This window comes from Cherax quadricarinatus, chromosome 85 (genome assembly GCF_038502225.1).
Source record: "Cherax quadricarinatus isolate ZL_2023a chromosome 85, ASM3850222v1, whole genome shotgun sequence".
NCBI classification, from domain to species: Eukaryota; Metazoa; Arthropoda; class Malacostraca; order Decapoda; family Parastacidae; genus Cherax; species Cherax quadricarinatus.
Genome location: NC_091376.1, coordinates 12,634,651 through 12,659,874, shown reverse-complemented (window position 1 = coordinate 12,659,874; position 25,224 = coordinate 12,634,651). Strand labels below are relative to the sequence as shown.

General features: G+C 43.6%; 1 protein-coding gene and 1 long non-coding RNA gene across 2 annotated transcripts in view; one reads left to right on the top strand and one right to left on the bottom strand.

Moving 5' to 3' along the window:
- The window catches only part of LOC138855222 (uncharacterized), a 202,825-nt gene that overhangs the window by 51,755 nt on the left and 125,846 nt on the right, over window positions 1-25,224 (bottom strand). The gene's annotated exons all lie outside the window — the stretch shown is intronic.
- LOC128703187 (major facilitator superfamily domain-containing protein 6) overlaps window positions 1-25,224 on the top strand; it is a 48,051-nt gene that overhangs the window by 9,644 nt on the left and 13,183 nt on the right. Inside the window, exons 2-6 of the mRNA XM_053797767.2 lie at window positions 12,100-12,267; window positions 18,785-18,907; window positions 22,361-22,575; window positions 23,214-23,318; window positions 24,620-24,874. Of these exons, the coding sequence (XP_053653742.2) occupies window positions 12,100-12,267; window positions 18,785-18,907; window positions 22,361-22,575; window positions 23,214-23,318; window positions 24,620-24,874 (866 nt within the window). The remainder of the gene's footprint in view (window positions 1-12,099; window positions 12,268-18,784; window positions 18,908-22,360; window positions 22,576-23,213; window positions 23,319-24,619; window positions 24,875-25,224) is intronic.

The window sequence follows — 25,224 nt, the reverse complement described above, 5'->3', positions numbered from 1 at the left end:
ACACTTCCTAGCAAGGCTGAGGGACTAACACTTCCTAGCAAGGCTGAGGGACTAACACTTCCTAGCAAGGCTGAGGGACTAACACTTCCTAGCAAGGCTGAGGGACTAAATACCTCCTAGCAGGACTGAGAGACTAAACACTTCCTAACAAGGCTGAGGGACTAAACACCTCCTAGCAAGGCTGGAGGACTAAACACCTCCTAGCAAGGCTGGAGGACTAAACACCTCCTAGCAAGGCTGAGGGACTAAACACCTCCTAGCAAGGCTGAGGGACTAAACACCTCCTAGCAAGGCTGAGGGACTAAATACCTCCTAGCAAGGCTGAGGGACTAAAACACCTCCTAGCAAGGCTGAGGGACTAAATACCTCCTAGCAAGGCTGAGGGACTAAATACCTCCTAGCAAGGCTGAGGGACTAAACAACTCCTAGCAAGGCTGAGGGACTAAACAACTCCTAGCAAGGCTGAGGGACTAAACACCTCCTAGCAAAGCTGAGGGACTAAACACCTCCTAACAAGGCTGAGGGACTAAACACCTCCTAGCAAGGCTGATGGACTAAACACCTCCTAGCAAGGCTGAGGGACTAAACACCTCCTAGCAAGACTGAGGGACAAAACACCTCCTAGCAGGACTGAGGAACTAAACACCTCCTAGCAGGACTGATGGACTAAACACCTCCTAGCAGGACTGAGGGACTAAACACCTCCTAGCAGGACTGAGGGACTAAACACCTCCTAGCAGGACTGATGGACTAAACACCTCCTAGCAGGACTGAGGGACTAAACACCTTCTAGCAGGACTGAGGGACTAAACACCTCCTAGCAGGACTGAGGAACTAAACACCTCCTAGCAGGACTGAGGAACTGAACACCTAATAGCAGGACTGAGGAACTAAACACCTCCTAGCAGGACTGAGGAACTAAACACCTCCTAGCAGGACTGAGGGACTAATCACCTCCTAGCAGGACTGAGGAACTAAACACCTAATAGCAGGACTGAGGGACTAAACACCTCCTAGCAGGACTGAGGGACTAAACACCTCCTAGCAGGACTGAGGAACTAAACACCTCCTAGCAGGACTGAGGGACTAAACACCTCCTAGCAGGACTGAGGAACTAAACACCTTCTAGCAGGACTGATGGACTAAACACCTCCTAGAAGGACTGATGGACTAAACACCTCCTAGAAGGACTGAGGGGCTAAACACCTTCTAGCAGGACTGATGGACAAAACACCTCCTAGAAGGACTGATGGACTAAACACCTCCTAGAAGGACTGAGGGGCTAAACACCTCCTAGAAGGACTGATGGACTAAACACCTTCTAGCAGGACTGAGGGACTAAACACCTCCTAGAATTACTGAGGGGCTAAACACCTCCTAGAAGGACTGAGGGGCTAAACACCTCCTAGAAGGACTGAGGGGCTAAACACCTCCTAGCAGGACTGATGGACTAAACACCTCCTAGAAGGACTGAGGGGCTAAACACCTCCTAGAAGGACTGAGGGGCTAAACACCTCCTAGAAGGACTGAGGGGCTAAACACCTCCTAGAAGGACTAAGGGACTAAACACCTCCTAGAAGGACTGAGGGACTAAACACCTCCTAGAAGGACTGAGGGACTAAACACCTCCTAGAAGGACTGAGGGACTAAACACCTCCTAGAAGGACTGAGGGACTAAACACCTCCTAGAAGGACTGAGGGACTAAACACCTCCTAGAAGGACTGAGGGACTAAACAACTCCTAGCAAGGCTGAGGGACTAAACACCTCCTAGCAAAGCTGAGGGACTAAACACCTCCTAGCAAGGCTGAGGGACTAAACACCTCCTAGCAAGGCTGATGGACTAAACACCTCCTAGCAAGGCTGAGGGACTAAACACCTCCTAGCAAGGCTGAGGGACTAAACACCTCCTAGCAAGGCTGATGGACTAAACACCTCCTAGCAAGGCTGAGGGACTAAACACCTCCTAGCAAGACTGAGGGACAAAACACCTCCTAGCAGAACTGAGGAACTAAACACCTAATAGGAGGACTGAGGAACTAAACACCTCCTAGCAGGACTGATGGACTAAACACCTCCTAGCAGGACTGAGGGACTAAACACCTCCTAGCAGGACTGAGGGACTAAACACCTCCTAGCAGGACTGATGGACTAAACACCTCCTAGCAGGACTGAGGGACTAAACACCTCCTTGAAGGACTGAGGGACTAAACACCTTCTAGCAGGACTGAGGGACTAAACACCTCCTTGAAGGACTGAGGGACTAAACACCTTCTAGCAGGACTGAGGGACTAAACACCTCCTTGAAGGACTGAGGGACTAAACACCTTCTAGCAGGACTGAGGGACTAAACACCTCCTTGAAGGACTGAGGGACTAAACACCTTCTAGCAGGACTGAGGGACTAAACACCTCCTAGAAGGACTGAGGGACTAATCACCTCCTAGCAGGACTGAGGAACTAAACACCTAATAGCAGGACTGAGGGACTAAACACCTCCTAGCAGGACTGAGGGACTAATCACCTCCTAGCAGGACTGAGGAACTAAACACCTCCTAGCAGGACTGAGGAACTAAACACCTCCTAGCAGGACTGAGGGACTAATCACCTCCTAGCAGGACTGAGGAACTAAACACCTAATAGGAGGACTGAGGAACTAAACACCTCCTAGCAGGACTGAGGAACTAAACACCTCCTAGCAGGACTGAGGGACTAATCACCTCCTAGCAGGACTGAGGAACTAAACACCTAATAGCAGGACTGAGGGACTAAACACCTCCTAGCAGGACTGAGGGACTAAACACCTCCTAGCAGGACTGAGGAACTAAACACCTCCTAGCAGGACTGAGGGACTAAACACCTCCTAGCAGGACTGAGGAACTAAACACCTAATAGCAGGACTGAGGAACTAAACACCTTCTAGCAGGACTGATGGACTAAACACCTCCTAGAAGGACTGATGGACTAAACACCTCCTAGCAGGACTGATGGACTAAACACCTCCTAGAAGGACTGAGGGGCTAAACACCTCCTAGCAGGACTGATGGACTAAACACCTCCTAGAAGGACTGAGGGGCTAAACACCTCCTAGCAGGACTGATGGACTAAACACCTCCTAGCAGGACTGATGGACTAAACACCTCCTAGCAGGACTGATGGACTAAACACCTCCTAGAAGGACTGATGGACTAAACACCTCCTAGCAGGACTGAGGGACTAAACACCTCCTAGCAGGACTGATGGACTTAACACCTCCTAGCAGGACTGATGGACTAAACACCTCCTAGCAGGACTGATGGACTAAACACCTCCTAGCAGGACTGATGGACTAAACACCTCCTAGCAGGACTGATGGACTAAACACCTCCTAGCAGGACTGATGGACTAAACACCTCCTAGCAGGACTGATGGACTAAACACCTCCTAGCAGGACTGATGGACTAAACACCTCCTAGCAGGACTGATGGACTAAACACCTCCTAGCAGGACTGAGGGGCTAAACACCTCCTAGCAGGACTGATGGACTAAACACCTCCTAGAAGGACTGAGGGACTAAACACCTCCTAGAAGGACTGAGGGACTAAACACCTCCTAGAAGGACTGAGGGACTAAACACCTCCTAGAAGGACTGAGGGACTAAACACCTCCTAGAAGGACTGAGGGACTAAACACCTCCTAGAAGGACTGAGGGACTAAACACCTCCTAGAAGGACTGAGGGACTAAACACCTCCTAGAAGGACTGAGGGACTAAACACCTCCTAGAAGGACTGAGGGACTAAACGCCTCCTAGCAGGACTGAGGGGCTAAACACCTCCTAGAAGGACTGATGGACTAAACACCTCCTAGCAGGACTGATGGACTAAACACCTCCTAGCAGGACTGATGGACTAAACACCTCCTAGAAGGACTGAGGGGCTAAACACCTCCTAGAAGGACTGAGGGACTAAACACTTCTTATTATCTAAAGTTCTCTTCGTATTATTGTTCTTAAACTGTTAACTGACAGTACATGACTGTAAGCTCGTTCTTGTAGGTCTGTGTATTACCACTTCGTGAGTGATTCGCTTTGCTCAGACCTCTGCAACACAACTGCTCAGACCTCTGCAACACAACTGCTCAGACCTCTGCAACACAACTGCTCAGACTCTGCAACACAACTGCTCAGACCTCTGCAACACAACTGCTCAGACCTCTGCAACACAACTGCTCAGACCTCTGCAACACAACTGCTCAGACCTCTGCAACACAACTGCTCAGACCTCTGCAACACAACTGCTCAGACCTCTGCAACACAACTGCTCAGACCTCTGCAACACAACTGCTCAGACCTCTGCAACACAACTGCTCATACCTCTGCAACACAACTGCTCAAACCTCTGCAACACAACTGCTTAGACCTCTGCAACACAATTGCTCAGACCTCTGCAACACAATTTTCCTCAGAGACTTATTAAGTTATACCATGAATTAAGTGCTCTTTGTTAGTAGCGTCTTAAGGTGCTGACAGTCATGCTGGCTATGTGGGTTATGCTTTTGGCAATAAGGTTGTGGATATTCTCAGAAGCCTGTTCGTCTGGGAGGACAATGTAGGTATCAGGGGGGATTTTCTAGTGTTGTATATAATTTTAATGACCTTTTTAAAACAGTCGCCGATGAAATGTGCTGGGTCCTGTAGCTAGGAAATGGATCTATGCATATATTGCACTCTTCCTCGAGGTAACCAGTGTTCCAGGTTTTGTAAGATCTTCTTAATAAAAATCGAGGCGAGGCCTGGTCATGGACCGGGCCCCTGGGGCGCTGACCCCCGCAACACCCTCCAGATGTACTCCAGGTCTGCTTCTCTTAGTACATACGTGTGATAGGTAGTGTAGTAGGTCATTTGTACTCGTGAATTATCTGTAGACTCTGAAATTCAGGTTTTGGTCATTCATGCAAATCATGGTAAACTTGATGGAGGCTTGTACAGAGTTGATATCGAGAAATACAGTGAAATCATGACATCTGTGCAAGATTATGATGTTCTTCTCTGAGGATGTGGTGCCTCGGTCTTTTCTCTTCCTCGGGTGTTCCATATGCAACACAGGTTGGCCACGACTGCACCAAGATGATTGGGTAAATGGGCTTCAAGCCTATCAACTACTCAATGGGTTGTTAGTAAGTAAGTAAGTAAGTTTATTCAGGTATACACAAATACAGTTACATAGAATTATCATACATAGCAGCATATGTGTAGAGAACCTGGGATAACCCAAAAAAGTCAGACAGAGTGACTTATTTCCATTGGGGTCCTTTTACCTTATTATTATAATATAAAGGTTATAATATTTTCTTATTATTCTATAATGAAGATAACATCTTATTATCATACTAAAAAGACTATCTACTACACGAGGGTCATTAAGACTATCTACTACACGAGGGTCATTAAGACTATCTACTACACGAGGGTCATTAAGACTATCTACTACACGAGGGTCATTAAGACTATCTACTACACGAGGGTCATTAAGACTACAACACGAGGGTTATTAAGACTATCTACTACACGAGGGTCATTACTAGGAATAAGGTAAAATTTACACTTATATTAGCTAAAAAATAGAAAATCATTCCCTTCCCTTTCTGTAGCTACATTCATCAGACACCTTTTGGCACTCTTCTTGAACTGGTTCATGCTATGACTGGCTTTGACATGTGCGGGCAGTCTGTTCCATTCCTTTATTGCTGTACAATAAAAGGTGTTTAAAGGACCCCAATGGAAATAAGTCACTCTGTCTGACTTTTTTGGGTTATCCCAGGTTCTCTACACATATGCTGCTATGTATGATAATTCTATGTAACTGTATTTGTGTATACCTGAATAAACTTACTTACTTACTTACTTGCCTGGCCACTGACTGTGGGTACTACAAAGTTGTGCTCTCTCCCCCTAGTACTATGATTGTTTTGGTTCCCAACCTTGACAAAATTGACAGCAAGATATTCTGGACACTGTTTGTGAGCAATTTTATAAACATGATTTAGCTTCAGTTATTTTACTCTGTCTTCAACATTCAGCATATCCAACTGCTGTAATTCATCCTGGCCTACATGTTCTCTTGGTCCCAGCCCCAGGATGAATCTTACGATTTTGTTCTGGGTGATTTGCAGTCTATCTTTCAGTTTTTTTGTCAAGGCAGAGTACCATGAAGAGCAAGCGTAATCCATATGACATTGTATAAGGGCTAGACATAGGGTCCTGCGAGCCTCAGTAGGTAGACACTGTGCCTCAGTAGGTAGACACTGTGCTTGTCTATACAGGAACTTCAGTCTGGCATTCGCTTTCTTTACTACACTGTTCCCTATCAATTCTCCTGACATGCATGGGTCAAAGGGGATTCCCAGATATTTTACTGATGAAACCAAAGTGATGGGCTTCCCATTACACTGGACATTAAAATTATTTACCCTTCTCAGTTTATGTTTCGTGCTAAAGAGAATGGCTTCAGTTTTCCCGAGGTGTAATGATAGTTTGTTGTCTACTAACCATTTGCTGCAGGACTCCAGTTCCAGTGTTAAAACATTAGCTATATCTTGTGGGTCTTTACCTGACACTAACAGGGCACTGTCATCTGCATACAGTAGGAGTTTGCACTTGACACTGACAGGCATGTCATTGACATAACATAAGAATAATAAGGGACCCAGAATACTACCTTGGGGAACTCCACATGCTATCGCCAGGGGTTCTGATTCCGTTTTGTTGATTTTGACAATTTGTCTCCTGTTGCTAAGGTAAGTGTCACGTAAAGACCCACAAGATTAAGGTTGCATGTAATCTATTCACCACAAACCAGAATACTTTAATCCCTAAAATAGGGATTACCTGGAGTTTACCTGGAGAGAGTTCCGGGGGTCAACGCCCCCGCGGCACGGTCTGTGACCAGGCCTCCTGGTGGATCAGAGCCTGATCAACCAGGCTGTTGCTGCTGGCTGCACGCAAACCAACGTACGAGCCACAGCCCGGCTGGTCAGGAACCGACTTTAGGTGCTTGTCCAGTGCCAGCTTGAAGACTGTCAGGGGTCTGTTGGTAATCCCCCTTATGTATGCTGGGAGGCAGTTGAACAGTCTCGGGCCCTTGACACTTATTGTATGGTCTCTTAACGTGCTAGCGACACCCCTGCTTTTCATTGGGGGGATGTTGCATCGTCTGCCAAGTCTTTTGCTTTCGTAGTGAGTGATTTTCGTGTGCAAGATCGGTACTAGTCCCTCTAGGATTTTCCAGGTGTATATAATCATGTATCTCTCCCGCCTGCGTTCCAGGGAATACAGTTTTAGGAACCTCAAGCGCTCCCAGTAATTGGGGTGTTTTATCTCCGTTATGCGCGCCGTGAAGGTTCTCTGTACATTTTCTAGGTCAGCAATTTCACCTGCCTTGAAAGGTGCTGTTAGTGTGCAGCAATATTCCAGCCTAGATAGAACAAGTGACCTGAAGAGTGTCATCATGGGCTTGGCCTCCCTAGTTTTGAAGGTTCTCATTATCCATCCTGTCATTTCTCTAGCAGATGCGATTGATACAATGTTATGGTCCTTGAAGGTGAGATCCTCCGACATGATCACTCCCAGGTCTTTGACGTTGGTGTTTCGCTCTATTTTGTGGCCAGAATTTGTTTTGTACTCTGATGAAGATTTAATTTCCTCGTGTTTACAATATCTGAGTAATTGAAATTTCTCATCGTTGAACTTCATATTGTTTTCTGCAGCCCACTGAAAGATTTGGTTGATATCCGCCTGGAGCCTTGCAGTGTCTGCAATGGAAGACACTGTCATGCAGATTCGGGTGTCATCTGCAAAGGAAGACACGGTGCTGTGGCTGACACCCTTGTCTATGTCGGATATGAGGATGAGGAACAAGATGGGAGCGAGCATATTGCCTTGTGGAACAGAGCTTTTCACCGTAGCTGCCTCGGACTTTACTCTGTTGACGACTACTCTCTGTGTTCTGTTAGTGAGGAAATTATAAATCCATCGACCGACTTTTCCTGTTATTCCTTTAGCACGCATTTTGTGCGCTATTACGCCATGGTCACACTTGTCGAAGGCTTTTGCAAAGTCTGTATATATTACATCTGCATTCTTTTTGTCTTCTAGTGCATTTAGGACCTTGTCGTAGTGATCCAATAGTTGAGACAGACAGGAGCGACCTGTTCTAAACCCATGTTGCCCTGGGTTGTGTAACTGATGGGTTTCTAGATGGGTGGTGATCTTGCTTCTTAGGACCCTTTCAAAGATTTTTATATGGGATGTTAGTGCTATCGGTCTGTAGTTCTTTGCTGTTGCTTTACTGCCCCCTTTGTGGAGTGGGGCTATGTCTGTTGTTTTTAGTAACTGTGGGACGACCCATGTGTCCATGCTCCCTCTCCATAGGATGGAAAAGGCTCGTGATAGGGGCTTCTTGCAGTTCTTGATGAACACGGAGTTCCATGAGTCTGGCCCTGGGGCAGAGTGCATGGGTATGTCATTTATCGCCTGTTCGAAGTCATTTGGCGTCAGGATAACATCGGATAGGCTTGTGTTAACCAAATTTTGTGGCTCTCTCATAAAAAATTCATTTTGATCTTCGACTCTCAGTCTGGTTAGCGGCTTGCTAAAAACTGAGTCATATTGGGACTTGAGTAGCTCACTCATTTCCTTGCTGTCATCTGTGTAGGACCCATCTTGTTTAAGTAGGGGCCCAATACTGGACGTTGTTCTCGACTTTGATTTGGCATAGGAGAAGAAATACTTTGGGTTTCTTTCGATTTCATTTATGGCTTTTAGTTTTTCTCGCGATTCCTGACTCCTATAAGTTTCCTTTAGCTTAAGTTCGATGCTTGCTGTTTCTCTGACCAGTGTCTCCCTACCCATTTCAGATATATTGACCTCTTTTAGCCGCTCTGTTATTCTTTTCCGTCGCCTGTAAAGGGAGCGCCTGTCTCTTTCTATTTTACATCTACTCCTCCTTTTTCTTAGAGGAATAAGCCTTGTGCATACATCGAGTGCCACCAAGTTAATCTGTTCTAGGCATAAGTTGGGGTCTGTGTTGCTTAGTATATCTTCCCAGCTTATATCGGTTAGGACTTGGTTTACTTGGTCCCACTTTATGTTTTTGTTATTGAAGTTGAATTTGGTGAATGCTCCCTCGTGACTAGTCTCATTATGTCGGTCTGGGGCTCCACGCATACATGTCTGAACCTCAATTATGTTGTGATCTGAGTATATTGTTTTTGATATGGTGACATTTCTTATCAGATCATCATTGTTAGTGAAGATGAGGTCTAGTGTATTCTCCAGTCTAGTAGGCTCTATTATTTGCTGGTTTAAATTGAATTTTGTGCAGAGGTTTAAAAGCTCGTAGAGTAGACTCTCAGTATATTTACACTAAGAGGTGTAACTTACACTAAGTTAGGTTAAGTTTGTGAGGAAACAGGATAAGTGTTTCCTGACGAGGGTCGTAGGATGACCTACAGCTGGAGCTTTTGGTCATCTGACCTGGAGTACACCTGGAGAAGGTTTCGGGGTTCAACGCCCCCGCCCCTTGTTTGAGATCTAGCCTCGTGGTGGATCAGGGTCTGATCGACCAGGCTGTTACTGCTGGCAGCACGCAAACTGACGTACGAACCACAGTCCGGTTGGTCAGGTAATGACTTTAGGTGCCTGTTCAGTGCCTTCTTGAAAGCAGCCGGGAGTCTATTGGTAATTCCCCTTATATATGCTGGAAGGCAGTTGAATAGTCTTGGGCCCCTGACACTTACTGTATTGTCTCTCAGTGTACTCGTGGCGACCCCGGCTTTTCATTGGTTGGCGATCTTGATTATTAGGATTTAGGAAGTTAGTGCTATCGGTCTGTAGTTCTTTGCAATTGTTTTACTGCCACCTTAGACATAGCCCCACCATAATGGGGCTATGTCTGTTGTTTTTAGTGAGTGTGGGATGACCCCTGTGTCCATGTTCCCTCTCCATAGAATGCTGAAGGCACGTGACAGGGGCTTCTTGCAGTCCTTGATGAACACGGAGTTCCATGAGCCTGGGGCAGAGTGCACGGGCGTGTCATTTATTTCCTTTTCAAAGTCTTGTGGTGTTAGGAAAATATCAGAGATTTTTTAGATGACCAATTTTTGAGTCTCGGTCATAAAGAATTCATAAAGAAGTTGTATTGGGACTTTAGTATCTCACTCATTTCTTGGCTGTCATCTGTGTAGGTCCCATCTCGCCTGAGCAGGGGCCCAATACTGGATGTTATTTTACCCTTAGATTTGGCATAAGAGAAGAAGTATTTTTTTCATTTTCCTTTATGGCTTTTAGTTCTTCCTAAGATTCTTGTCTCCTGTAAGATTCCTTAAGCTTAGGTTCGATATTTGCTATTTCTCTGACCAGTGCCTCCCTTCATATTTCAGATATATTGGCCCCTCTCAGCAGCTCTGTGATTCTTTGCCTTCGTCTGTATAAGGAGCGTCTCTTTCTTTCTAGTTTACATCTTCTCTTTCTTTTTCTTAATGGAATGTGCCTTGAGCAGACCTCGGCTTGTTTTATTTAGGACTTGGTTGACTTGTTCCCATTGTATGTTTTTGTTATTGAAGCTGAATTTTGTGAAGACACCCTCATGACTGATCACATTTTGCTGGTCAGGAGCCCTGAGCATACATGTCTGTACCTCTATTATGTTGTGATTTGAGTGAATTGTCTTTGATACAGTTATATTACCTATCAAATCGTCGTGGTTAATGAAGATGACCTCCAGCGTATTTTCTAGTCTTGTAGGATCTAATATTTACTGGTTTAAAGTGAATTTGGTGCAGAGATTTAATAGCTCGTGTGTGTGTAAATATTTATCTAAGCTGCTTCCTGAGGTGACCTCTGTATCGTAAGGGTTCTTAAATGGAGATATCGTAGGTTGAAGGTAGACACACTTGTTGGATGGTAACTTATATTGTCAGTCTGAGATGATGAGGGATGGAGCCCACCGCCTTGCCTGTCTGCTGAATGGTCTACCGCCGAGTGAGAGCGGGGCAGAGGTATGAGCCTACACATGTGCATCCCGTGACGTCACACAAAGCCACAGGCCTACAAGGGATCTCGTATCTAAAGCACATGGATGATACTAATATGGTATGCTATATAATACAGGGAATACAGGGATCAGCAACTATGCTGACATCTGCGGCTGACCTGTCCAAATTGAATCATTCCTCGTAAACAATCATGTTAAACTGTACTCTTATAATCATATAATATATGTCATTATTTTTCTATCTAAATTTTTTTGTACTGTACATTTATCAAAAAACATAAACAATATACATAAAATGGAAACCCAGGGATAAGGGAGAGATCAAATAATCTCAAACCAAGATTCGATCTTACATATTTTTTAAGTATTGGAATAGACGAAAAATTAAGAATTAATTACACTTCCATGGGTGAATAACATAGAAATCAAATTATAATTAACAGCTAGTTATTATTTTATTATTATTATTATTATTATTATTATTATTATTATTATTATTGTTGTTGTTGTTGTTGTTGTTGTTGTTGTTGTTGTTGTTGTTGTTGTTGTTGTTGTTGTTGTTCATAAGCTGTCCTTGATCCTGGTGGGGTTGATACAGCGCGTGAGGAATGGAAAGTAATCAGGGATGTTCTAAGAAAAATGAAGGCAGCTCTAATTCTTTGAATCAAGAGTTCTTCACCAGTCAACATGACAGTTCACTTGCTCGGGCTGCCAAAATTTTGATCAGAACACGAACACTGCTGACACTGAAGATACATAGTGACCCAATGAGATTTATTCCCACTGCGGCCCTTGATTCCAGGAACTGTACCTGTTATTAAGTTTATTTAGGTACAGGTACATATAAGTACATTTATCATATTGTAAATTACCCAGGATAACCCATTGTCAGAGGTTATCCTAGGAAATTATCAAGGACTTTAATGGAAATAAGACAGACACACTGACATTTCCATTAGGGTCCTTGTTATTTCCACCCCATTACCCAGGTGCTGTATGAGACCCTACGATTTATTATACATCCCATAACCATCCTAGTTTCCGACTAGTACACTACTTATTTGATACAGATGTGAAGGATGGCCAACTAGGAAGCGCCACTGAGAGACGTGGCGCTGAAGAAAATGGCGCTAAAGGAGGTGGTCTTGTCCTGAGGTGGTGGACGAGGTGCAGAAAACATATGACTCTTAAACAGGAATTGTTACCCATCAAGGTCATCCTCTTCCTCTTCTACGCCGGTGAGTTTACTCTTGTGATGATAAATGGTTTAGAAAAACGACAGGTTGATGAATAGGATAAATAAAATACAAAAAAATACACAATACCGTGACTGGAACAATACTCAAATAACCCGCTGACGGGAGAGAGAAGCTTCCACTGTGCCGGTTGTGTAATGAATTAGAGAAGAATGTTTTAAGATCAGAATGACTTTGAGGTAATCAGTCCTTCAGTCTGGAGTAGATATTATCAGTCTATCAGTGTTGATGGACTGATCACATTGACTCCAGGCTGAGGGACTGTTTACCTCAGACTCCTTCTTATCTTCAACCATTCTTCACTGTATTGGACTGAGGAAGCCACTGGCTGTCGAAACGTTTCCGCAGTAAAGATAGCCAAGTGTTGCACAGGTGTTTAATTAGTCATCTCTTGTGATGGTACAGATTTCCAAAGGTACCTTGATGCCGGCGAAGAGTTCTTGATCTCAGGAACTGTTGTTACTTCCCCTCGGATCAAATCTAATTACCTATCAGCCTATCAAAACAAAAATTGACAATGGGAATAATTCACTCGTGATAAGAAAATTACTGAGACACTGAATATAAAGAGAGAGAGAGAGAGAGAGAAGTGTGTACATTAAATATAGCTTAATTATTCTTATATTATTATTATTGATGTTATTAATATTACTATTATCATTACTACTACTAGCAGTTAGTTAGTTTAATATGTTTATTATACATTCCATACCCATGGTGTGGGTGGTAGTCAGAAGATTACAGAGGTACGTAATGGGTCCAGGGTCTGGGCCCCAAAGTTTTGATAGCCGAACAAGTTACAAAGGTAATGAATCATCTACACGTCTTATACATAGTTACAATTATGAACATTGTATCAAGTAATAAGCAATTTACACGTCCACACCCAGTCACAACTGTAATGAGTTATTAGTGCAAGTATTAACTGTTGGGTCACACACACACACACACAAACACACACACACACACACACACACACACACACACACACACACACACACACACACACACACACACACACACACACACACACAACACACACACACACACACACACACACACACACACACACACACACACACACACACACACAAACACACACACACACACACACACACACACACACACACACACACACACACACACACACACACACACAAACACACACACACACACACACACACACACACACACACACACACACACACACACACACACACACACACACAAACACACACACACACACACACACAAGCACGTCAAGAAATTAGAGAAAGTGCAAAGGTTTGCAACAAGACTAGTCCCAGAGCTACGGGGATTGTCCTATGAAGAAAGGTTGAGGGAAATCGGCCTGACGACACTGGAGGCCAGGAGGGTCAGGGGAGACATGATAACGACATATAAAATACTGCGCGGAATAGACGAGGTGGACAAAGACGGGATGTTCCAGAGATGGGACACAGACACAAGAGGTCACAATTGGAAGTTGAAGACTCAGATGAATCAAAGGGATGTTAGGAAGTATTTCTTCAGTCATAGAGTAGTCAGGCCATGGAATAGCCTAGAAAGTGATGTGGTGGAGGCAGGAACCATACATAGTTTTAAGGCGAGGTATGATAGAGCTCATGGGGCAGGGAGAGAGAGGACCTAGTAGCAATCAGCGAAGAGGCGGGGCCAGGAGCTGTGACTCGACCCCTGCAACCACAAATAGGTGAGTACAAATAGGTGAGTACACACACACACACACACACACACACACACACACACGTATACACACGCCTCACTTGACTGAAGTCAGGTGAGGCGAAGCAGAAGGAGGCGGGGTCATAGTGGTACCATCCACTAGTCGAAGTAGGTCTTCGTCCAAAGGTGGACAGGCTTTGAAGAAATCTTTGTATCAAAACTTTTCCAACCTTTGGACGAAGACCTACTTCGACTAGTGGATGGTACCACTATGACCCCGCCTCCTCCTGCTTCGCCTCACCTGACTACAGTATATAAGCCACGTCTACGGCCCTATGCTGTACTTCCTACAAGATTGATGGACTGAACACATCGACTCCAGGCTGAGGGACTGATTACCTCAAACCCCTCCTCTCCTTACACCTTTCTGCTTTGTATTCGACTGATGAAGCCACTGTGTGGCGAAACGTTTCCTCAATAAAGATTCCCATATGTTGCATAAGTGTCTCAATCTCCAACTTATCGGTTTTCAAAAGCATTCATCACAGCTATCAGTCTTTCTTTGTATTGGCGACAAAGTCTTGTTACAACAGGTCCAAGTAGTGGGACCTCAAAGCCTAGATACTTGTAAATGCTTACATATTCTAGAAGAGAACCATCATGCAACTGGATCTAGCGAACTGTGTCTGTCGAGGAGGACGTCTGTTGTGTATCTTTGTATTATCAATAGAGATTATTAACCCCAGGTCCTGACACGAGGCTAAGAATGTTTTGGGTGTTGGAGAATCCGGTGCTGTGAATCATTATATCATCAGCAAAATTAATCATATAATGATGGGGCTGGCTAGGCATGGCATTAAGTAATGCATTAATTAGAATATTGAATAGGGTGGGACTGAGCACACCTCCCTGTGGTGTTCCTAATTCAAAATCTTTAGTTACACTTCTATGTCCCTGGAACAACACAGACGACTTTCTGTTGGACAGGTAGCTTTTAATCCAGCGGAGAAGACATCCTCCAACATCCATTCTGGCAAGTTCACTAATGATTACATGTCGGTTGGTAGCAGCAGTATTTTCACAGCAAAGAGCAAGTCACTTAGTTGACCCCCTAAACCCTCTCCAGGTACTCCAGGTACTCCAGGAAAGGACCCCAATGGAAATAAGTCACTCTGACTTTTTTGGGTTATCCCAGGTTCTCTACACATATGCTGCTATGTATGACAATTCTATGTAACTGTATTTGTGTATACCTGAATAAACTCACTTACTTACTTACTTACTAGGCTGTCTTTAATCCTGGTAGGGGTCATACGGCGCCTGAGGAATGGCAGGTAATCAGGGATGTACTAAGAAAAATGAAGGCAGCTCTAATTCCTTTAATCATGAGTTTTTCAACAGCAACACGTGAACTTCCTTGAAAGTATGTAAGCCATGAGTCGACATGACAGTGCGTCTGTCTGGGCTGCCAAAATATTGATCAAATCACGAACACTCGCTGACAATAATATGGGTCTTCACCTTGAGTGTATATAACATAGCTACCTAATGGAATTTGTTCCCACTTGGGCGTTTGATTCAAGGAAATGAAGAGAGCGAAAACACTACACTAAATATACCTGGAGTTTACTTGGAAAGGTTTTGGGGGTTAACAGCCCTGCGGCCCTGTGTGTGACCAGGCCTCGCGGTGGATCAGGGCCTGATCAACCAGATTGTTACTGCATAGCATGATTACCCATATTATTGTTAGATTTTAAGAAGTAATAACAGTTAATGTAATCCTATAGCATAGGATTGAAGGGTGACTTCAATCCTTTGGGTCATCGTGTGTTTGTATCATATTTATACCGGGGATCGAACCCCGGACCTCAGTGTGTGAGCTGAGTACTTTAAGAATCGAGCTACGGGACACCCTAACTTGAGTCCTGGAGGTGGGATGTACAATGTTGTTTAGAGTGACATCTAAACTGTCGTATCTGAGCGCCTCTGTAAAGACAGTCATGGTGTGAATCATGGTAAAAGTGTTTCTTTTTCGGGTCACCCTGCCTCGGTGGGAGACGTCCAGCGTGTTTATACACACACACACATACACACACACACAAACGCACACAAACGCAAACACACACACAAACACACACACACACACACACACACACACACACACACACACACACACACACACACACACATACATAAACACATCTATATATATATATATATATATATATATATATATATATATATATATATATATAAACACTGATCTCTGGCTGAAGGAGACTCGAACCTACGAACCTTAGGACAAGGTACGCAGTGCTTTACCAATCTACCCACACTGGACAATACCTTGGAGTGTAGCATGCGCTACACGTTTGATCCAAGGCAGTAGTTAATACTACTACTACTGTGTTAGTACCACTACCACTGTGCCAGTACCACTACTACTGTGTTAGTACCACTACTACTGTGCCAGTACCACTACTAGTGTGTTAGTACCACGACTACTGTGTTAATACTACTACTACTGTGTTAGTACCACTACCACTGTGCCAGTACCACTACTACTGTGTTAGTACCACTACTACTGTGCCAGTACCACTACTACTGTGTTAGTACCACTACTACTGTGTTAATACTACTACTACTGTGTTAGTACCACTACCACTGTGCCAGTACCACTACTACTGTGTTAGTACCACTACTACTGTGTTAATACTACTACTACTGTGTTAGTACCACTACTACTGTGTTAGTACTACTACTACTGTGTTAGTACCACTACTACTGTGCCAGTACCACTACTACTGTGTTAGTACCACTACTACTGTGTTAATACTACTACTACTGTGTTAGTACCACTACCACTGTGCCAGTACCACTACTACTGTGTTAGTACCACTACTACTGTGTTAATACTACTACTACTGTGTTAGTACTACTACTACTGTGTTAGTACCACTACTACTGTGTTAGTACCACTACTACTGTGTTAGTACCACTACTACTGTGTTAATACTACTACTACTGTGTTAGTACTACTACTACTGTGTTAGTACCACTACTACTGTGTTAGTACCACTACTACTGTGTTAGTACTACTACTACTGTGCCAGTACCACTACTACTGTGCCAGTACTACTACTACTGTGTTAGTACACTACTACTGTGTTAGTACACTACTACTGTGTTAGTACTACTACTACTGTGTTAGTACCACTACTACTGTGTTAGTACACTACTACTGTGTTAGTACTACTACTACTGTGTTAGTACCACTACTACTGTGTTAGTACCACTACTACTGTGTTAGTACACTACTACTGTGTTAGTACCACTACTACTGTGTTAGTACCACTACTACTGTGTTAGTACACTACTACTGTGTTAGTACTACTACTACTGTGTTAGTACCACTACTACTGTGTTAGTACTACTACTACTGTGTTAGTACTACTACTACTGTGTTAGTACCACTACTACTGTGTTAGTACTACTACTACTGTGTTAGTACCACTACTACTGTGTTAGTACCACTACTACTGTGTTAGTACCACTACTACTGTGGTAGTACTCCTACTACTACTGTGGTAGTACTCCTACTACTACTGTGGTAGTACTCCTACTACTACTGTGGTAGTACTACTACTACTGTGGTAGTACTCCTACTACTACTGTGGTAGTACTACTACTACTGTGGTAGTACTACTACTACTGTGGTAGTACTACTACTACTGTGTTAGTACCACTACTACTGTGTTAGTACCACTACTACTGTGTTAGTACCACTACTACTGTGTTAGTACCACTACTACTGTGTTAGTACTACTACTACTGTGTTAGTACTACTACTACTGTGTTAGTACCACTACTACTGTGTTAGTACCACTACTACTGTGTTAGTACTACTACTACTGTGTTAGTACTACTACTACTGTGTTAGTACCACTACTACTGTGTTAGTACCACTACTACTGTGTTAGTACCACTACTACTGTGTTAGTACTACTACTACTGTGTTAGTACTACTACTACTGTGTTAGTACCACTACTACTGTGTTAGTACCACTACTACTGTGTCAGTACCTCTACAACTGCGCCAGTACCTCCACTAGTGCACCAGTACCTCCACTACTTCGCCAGTACCTCCACTAGTGCACCAGTACCTCCACTACTGCACCACTACCTCCACTACTGCACCAGTACCTCCACTACTGCACCACTACCTCCACTACTGCACCAGTACCTCCACTACTGCACCAGTACCTCCACTACTGCACCACTACCTCCACTACTGCGCCACTACCTCCACTACTGCACCAGTACCTCCACTACTGCACCAGTACCTCCACTACTGCACCAGTACCTCCACTACTGCACCAGTACCTCCACTACTGCACCACTACCTCCACTACTGCACCAGTACCTCCACTACTGCGCCACTACCTCCACTACTGCACCTCCACTACTGCACCACTACCTCCACTACTGCACCACTACCTCCACTACTGCACCAGTACCTCCACTACTGCACCACTACCTCCACTACTGCACCAGTACCTCCACTACTGCGCCACTACCTCCACTACTGCGCCACTACCTCCACTACTGCGCCACTACCTTCCTGGGATACGGCCGGTTCATTAAAAAACAAATTAGAAAATCTACAAATTGTTTTAAACACTCAATTTTAATTTTTCATAACAGTTCTTAGTGCACGAACGTAGTTATATATTCAGATTAACCAATAAATTCAAGGGGTGACTTATTTCCATTAATGTCCTTATGTTCCTCAAGCTAATACCTGTTCCTTCCACAGGTCAGACCAGCTACCTGCCGTACCTGACCCTGCATATGCAGGTCCTGGGAATCACCGTGAAGGAGATCGCCATTATATATTCCTTTCTGCCCATTGCCTCTCTCCTGGGCCCACCCACCTCAGGTATATTTTGCTGCCTTGTACAAATAACCTGCACATAGGTCAGAGAGGTTATAGCGACACTGTGACCTGTAAATGTTCCAAGTTGGACCGAAACGTCGTCATAAGATTCTCTCTTCTATGTGTGGGTTATTTGTGTATTGTTCCAGTCACGGTATTGTGCCTTTTTGTTCTTCGAAGTCTTCGATTCGATTGAGGTTCGCCTGTAGTGTCCCGGTCCGGGTTTTATCCAGTTGGTGACCTGGTGTTTGCACCTTTGATTAGTTTGCTTATTATATTAAATTTGATCTACTACTCAGTGGTCATTAAGGTCGCATATCACCATGACAACATCAGTCAAGGATTGTATACTTTAATCCCTTAACTTACCATTAAACTCAGCGTATATTCACTGAGAGAAAGGAAGGAGACATGACTTATGCTAAGGCCCTATCAGTCCACCAATCAGGGCTGAGGAATGAAGGGAAGAGATGTTGGGAGTAGGGATAGCAGTAATGGAGGGGCGAGAAGGTGGAGAGGCGGAAAGGCTCCAAGCAGAGGCTCGATCGTGCCACCGAGAGATACAGGAAAAAATAAGAGAGACAATGGCCATGTACAAATGGGACCCAGAGACACAGAGGGAAAGGCAATGGGATGAGAGGGAGAAGTCAGTGTTTATTCATGGGCTTCAGGAGAGCGAGGGGAGAACACACAATGAAAAATGGCAGGAAGAAAAACAGGAGATTGAAAATATCATCAGAGAACTAGGCGATCAGGACATGAATAAGAAAGTAAATTTTCAGAGAATTGTGGGGGAGGGGGGTAATTTTATTAACTCCAGGCTGAGGGACTGATTACCTCAATCTCCTGATCTTCACCATTCTTCTTTATATAAGACTGATGAAGCCACTGTGTGGCGAAACGTTTCCTCAGTAAAGATACCCAAGTGTTACACATTTGACTAATTTATCAACTTGTCAGTTCTCTGAACCATTTATCTACAATTCACACACTGAAGATACTTCCTACTGTGATATTCCTTCGTGATCCCCATAACGAAGGTGTAATGTTGGGGCTACCTAATATTTTCACCTCCTGCTATCCTCAGTCAACTGTCTAGTATTTTCTCAGATGGGTATGTGGTGCACAATAAAGATATTAACATAGCTATCTAACTTCATTTCCTAACCAGTCTTCTAACACTCGTCCCTCAGGTAATAGAATTACCTAGAAAGTTAAGAAAAAGCGGACACAATAAAATATCGCTGTAGTTGCATCTGTGTCCATTTATTTAACATTCTTCCTTCTCCCCCCCTCAAGGAAGGCTCCTTGACGCTGGTGAGGGGCTCTTGATCTAGGGAATTGGATCTGTGCTCCAGTTGGATCTGTGCTCCAGTTCCCTGAATTAAGCCTGAATGCCTTCCATCCCCCCATAGGCGCTGTATAATCCTACGGGTTTAGTGCTTCCCCCTTGATTATAATAATAATCTTCCTTCTCCCTCTTAATCGTCCTCTCCTGTCTTCTCCATTTTTACGCTAGGTTGTGACTTAATATCGGCCCAGGAGGAAACAGTTAACACCAGTCTAAAGTTTCGTCTCCATAATATGTTATTTCTGAAGGGAGTTGACTGGTTCTCACGAAGTAAATGATACTCATTAGGTAACCGGACAAACAGGGGAATAAATGTTTTTGGGGTGGAAGAAGTTCCTTACTAGATTGTACTGGAGACCTGGAGTTTACCTGGAGAGAGTTCCGGGGGTCAACGCCCCCGCGGCCCGGTCTGTGACCAGGCCTCATGGTGGATCAGAACCTGATCATCCAGGCTGTTACTGCTGACTGCACGCAATCCAACGTACGAGCTACATTTTCTAGGTCAGCAATTTCACCTGCCTTGAAAGGTGCTGTTAGTGTGCAGCAATATTCCAGCCTAGATAGAACAAGCGACCTGAAGAGTGTCATCATGGGCTTGGCATCCCTAGTTTTGAAGGTTCTCATTATCCATCCTGTCATTTTTCTAGCAGATGCGATTGATACAATGTTATGGTCCTTGAAGGTGAGGTCCTCCGACATGATCACTCCCAGGTCTTTGACGTTAGTTTTTCGCTCTATTTTGTGGCTGGGATTTGTTTTGTACTCTGATGAAGTTTTAATTTCATGTTTACCATATCGGAATAATTGAAATTTCTCATCGTTGAACTTCATATTGTTTTCTGCAGCCCACTGAAAGATTTGGTTGATGTCCGCCTGGAGCCTTGCAGTGTCTGCAGTGGAAGACACTGTCATGCAGATTCGGGTGTCATCTGCAAAGGAAGACACGGTGCTGTGGCTGACATCCTTGTCTATGTCAGATATGAGGATGAGGAATAAGATGGGAGCGAGTACTGTGCCTTGTGGAACAGAGCTTTTCACCATAGCCGCTTCAGACTTGACTCTGTTGACTACTACTCTTTGTGTTCTGTTTGTGAGGAAATTATAGATCCATCTACCAACGTTTCCTGTTATTCCTTTAACACGCATTTTGTGCGCTATTGCGCCATGGTCACACTTGTCGAAGGCTTTTGCAAAGTCTGTATATATTACATCTGCATTCTTTTTGTCTTCTAGTGCATCTAGGACCTTGTCGTAGTGATCCAGTAGTTGGGACAGACAGGAGCGACCTGTTCTAAACCCATGTTGCCCTGGGTTGTGTAATTGATGGGTATCTAGATGGGTGGTGATCTTGCTCCTTAGGACCCTTTCAAAGATTTTTATGATATGGGATGTTTGTGCTATCGGTCTGTAGTTTTTTGCTATTGCTTTACTGCCCCCTTTGTGGAGTGGGTTATGTCTGTTGTTTTTAGTAACTGAGGGACGACCCCCGTGTCCATGCTCCCTCTCCATAGGATGGTAAAAGCTCGTGATACGGGCTTCTTGCAGTTCTTGATGAACACGGAGTTCCATGAGTCTGGCCCTGGGGCAGAGTGCATGGGCATGTCATTTATCGCCTGTTCGAAGTCATTTGACCTCAGGATAACATCAGATAGCTTTGTGTTTGCCAAATTCTGTGGCTCTCTCATAAAAAAATTCATTTAGATCTTCGACTCTCAGTCTGGTTAGCGGCTTGCTAAAAGCTGAGTCATATTGGGACTTGAGTAGCTCACTCATTTCCTTGCTGTCATCTGTGTAGGACCCATCTTGTTTAAGTAGGGACCCAATGCTTGATGTTGTTTTTTACTTTGATTTGGCATAAGAAAAGAAACACTTTAGGTTTCTTTCGATTTTATTTATGGCTTTTAGTTCTTCCCGCGATTCCTGACTCCTATAAGATTCCTTTAGCTTTAGTTCGATGTTTGCTATTTCTCTCACCAGTGTCTCCCTACGCATTTCAGATATATTGCCTCTTTTAGCCGCTATCTATCTATTTATCTATGTACTATCTACAGGTCCTCTCTAGATTGTCCTCTCTACACGTCCTCTCTATATTGTCCAATCCACAGGTCTGGTGGCTGACACCTTCGGCAGGTACAAGTCTGTAATGATGGTGAACATGGTGCTAACGGTGGTGTTTCACGTGTCTCTCCTGTACGTCCCACAACGCTCTATTTCCTCTCTCTCCCTCACCTGCCGTCCTGACAACGACACACTTACCTGGGCCGCCTGCGATCTCTGCCATCACAACCGCAATCACACTCAATTCGAACTGACACTGAAGGTAAGTTCTATAGTGATATTCTTGGTGGATTCTCAGTGTTAGTGATATTTTACTGCTAGTGATATTTTACTGTTAGAGCTGGAGAAAACTAGAGATGCAACTATTTAGAGATACTAGTGGTACTAGCCCCATCGAATGGAAATTGGTGGGCAGGAAAAGATAAAAAGCTGAAGACGTTGAAGATGGAAGAAGTAGCTGTTATGACAACAAATCTTACCTAACCTAACCCATTCCTTGGGTTAAGTTAGGTAAGATTTGTCAGGAAACAGGACAAGTGTTTCCTGACGCTGGTCATAGTCATATGGTGACCCACAGCTGGAGTTTTTGGTCATATGACCGAGGCCTTCCGCTGGATTACTCCTCCACCCATTTAACAATTATGGTTGTATTTATAACCATTTATACAATTCCATTGTTGTGTTGCCAAGTGATTGAGGCTCTGTAGTCGAGGAGGCAAGGAAAACCATGTTATGGTAGTAATAATGGTAGAATTACCAGGAGCTTTGTCAAGCCAGCTTGACAAAGCTCCTGGAGAGCGAAACGTTGCCACAATAAACTGTAATATTAGTTGCATCTGTGTCCATTTACATAATATTGTGGTAGTAGATGATTCCAAGATTTCATATGTTTGTATACAGGACTGCAGGTTCCTGTGTGAGTCGCCGCCAGAGGAGGAGCAACTACGAGTGTGTTTGTCTAACGACCATCACACTCACTGCCTCGCCCTCAACGTCACTGACCAGGTGTGTCATACATCAATACAATATACGCACATTAGTATGACCTTGACCAGGTACGTTAATCACTAGTACGAACCCAACCTGGTATGCTGAGCACTAGTACGAACCCAACCTGGTATTCCGAGCACTAATACGAACCCAACCAGTCACGTTAAACACACCTGTCTGGGTATATTAAACACTAGTGTCCCATAGATCGGTTGGTAGCGCACTCACCTGACACATTGAGTGTCCGGGGCTCGATCCCCAGTACGGGTAGAAACATTAGCATGTGTTTACTTAAGACACCTGCCGTCTATGTTCACCTAGCAGCAGTTACGTACCTGGGTGTTAGCCGGCTGGTGTGGGTCGCATCCTGGGGGACAAGAGTGACCTAAGTTGCGGGAAATGCTCTACATAACCAGGGGCTTTCTATGTCATGATGTCAGCTATGGTTTGTATACATTGTACATATACTTGTAGAAATAAAGATTATTATTATTATTATTAAATCATTCTGGTTTAATAATAATAATAATTATAATAATTCTCTTGGTGCAGCTTGTACCATGCTAACACTGGTTCATAAGGGAGTTTTCCCAGTTCTATTCGAGGCGATCCCCGTCAAGGGAGGTTCCTTGACGCTGGTGAGGGGCTCTTGATCTAGGGAACTGGATCTGTAATCCAGTTCCCTGCATTGAACCTGAATGCCTTCCATCCCCCCCCACAGGCGCTATATAATCCTACGGGTTTAGCGCTCCCCATGATTATAATAATGCATTTGAGGTGGATTCCTCTCAGCATTTATAACTACCGAGATGCCTGCTGGGCCTCGGGGAGAACTTTTAATACAGTTTTTAGTGTGTTTTTCTGATGATTCTGTATATAGAAGCCTTTTTAACCTTACTGATAATAATATATTTTTTCAGCTGTTGTTTTGATTTCTGAGAATTATTTTCGGATGAGATTTAATACGTGTTAATACTGGTTTTAAATTTCCTTGTAGGGTGTTTTTATTATTATTTTTAAATGTTATTATTTATATTAATAGTAATTATTATTTTGTTATTAATTATATTATTAGTTAATAATAAAAATATATTGTTATTATTATTGTTATTTTTATTATTATTATTATTATTATTATTATTATTATTATTATTATTATTAAAGGGAAGCGCTAAAATCATAAGGGCCACAATGCCTTGGTAATGGGCAGCAGTAAGAAATTTTGACCTAGGAATCCTAAAATTAGCTTAAACTCCTCGGATCACGAGCCCTTGGCATCACCAAGGCACCCCAATAAAAGGATAATTTCTTCACAGGTGAGTGCCAATGGCACCATACTATCATGGCAGGATGATGACATCTGTGGACACACCTGGTATGACCAAGTACTCGATGACCAGGTGTACCAGAGGCTGACCTGTCAGTCGCAGTGCCAGGTAGAGTGCCAGGTGAAGATGGCACCAACCTGTGACCACCCTGATGAACCCAGTAATGGTGCCACCACATTCTGGGTATATTTTGCTATACGGATGACAGGCTCGTTCTTCCTGTCATCTGCCTTCACCATGACAGTAAGTATTAGTATTATTAGTATTATTATTATTATTATTATTATTATTATTATTATTATTATTATTATTGTTGTTGTTGGTATTATTATCGTTGGCATTATTATTATTGTTGATATTATTATTATTATTACTGTTATTATTGCTGTTATTATTATAATTATAATTATTATCATTATTATTATTATTATCATTATTATTGCTGTTATTATTATTATTATTATTATTATTATTATGAGTCAGCACTTAGTGACTTCGTGGCTCAACAAAGCCTTGGGGGACAAGAGGCACTCAGGTTAGATCCGAGGGAGAGAGTGAAGGGGTTATCCCCCAGTTCCTTGGATCAAAATCAT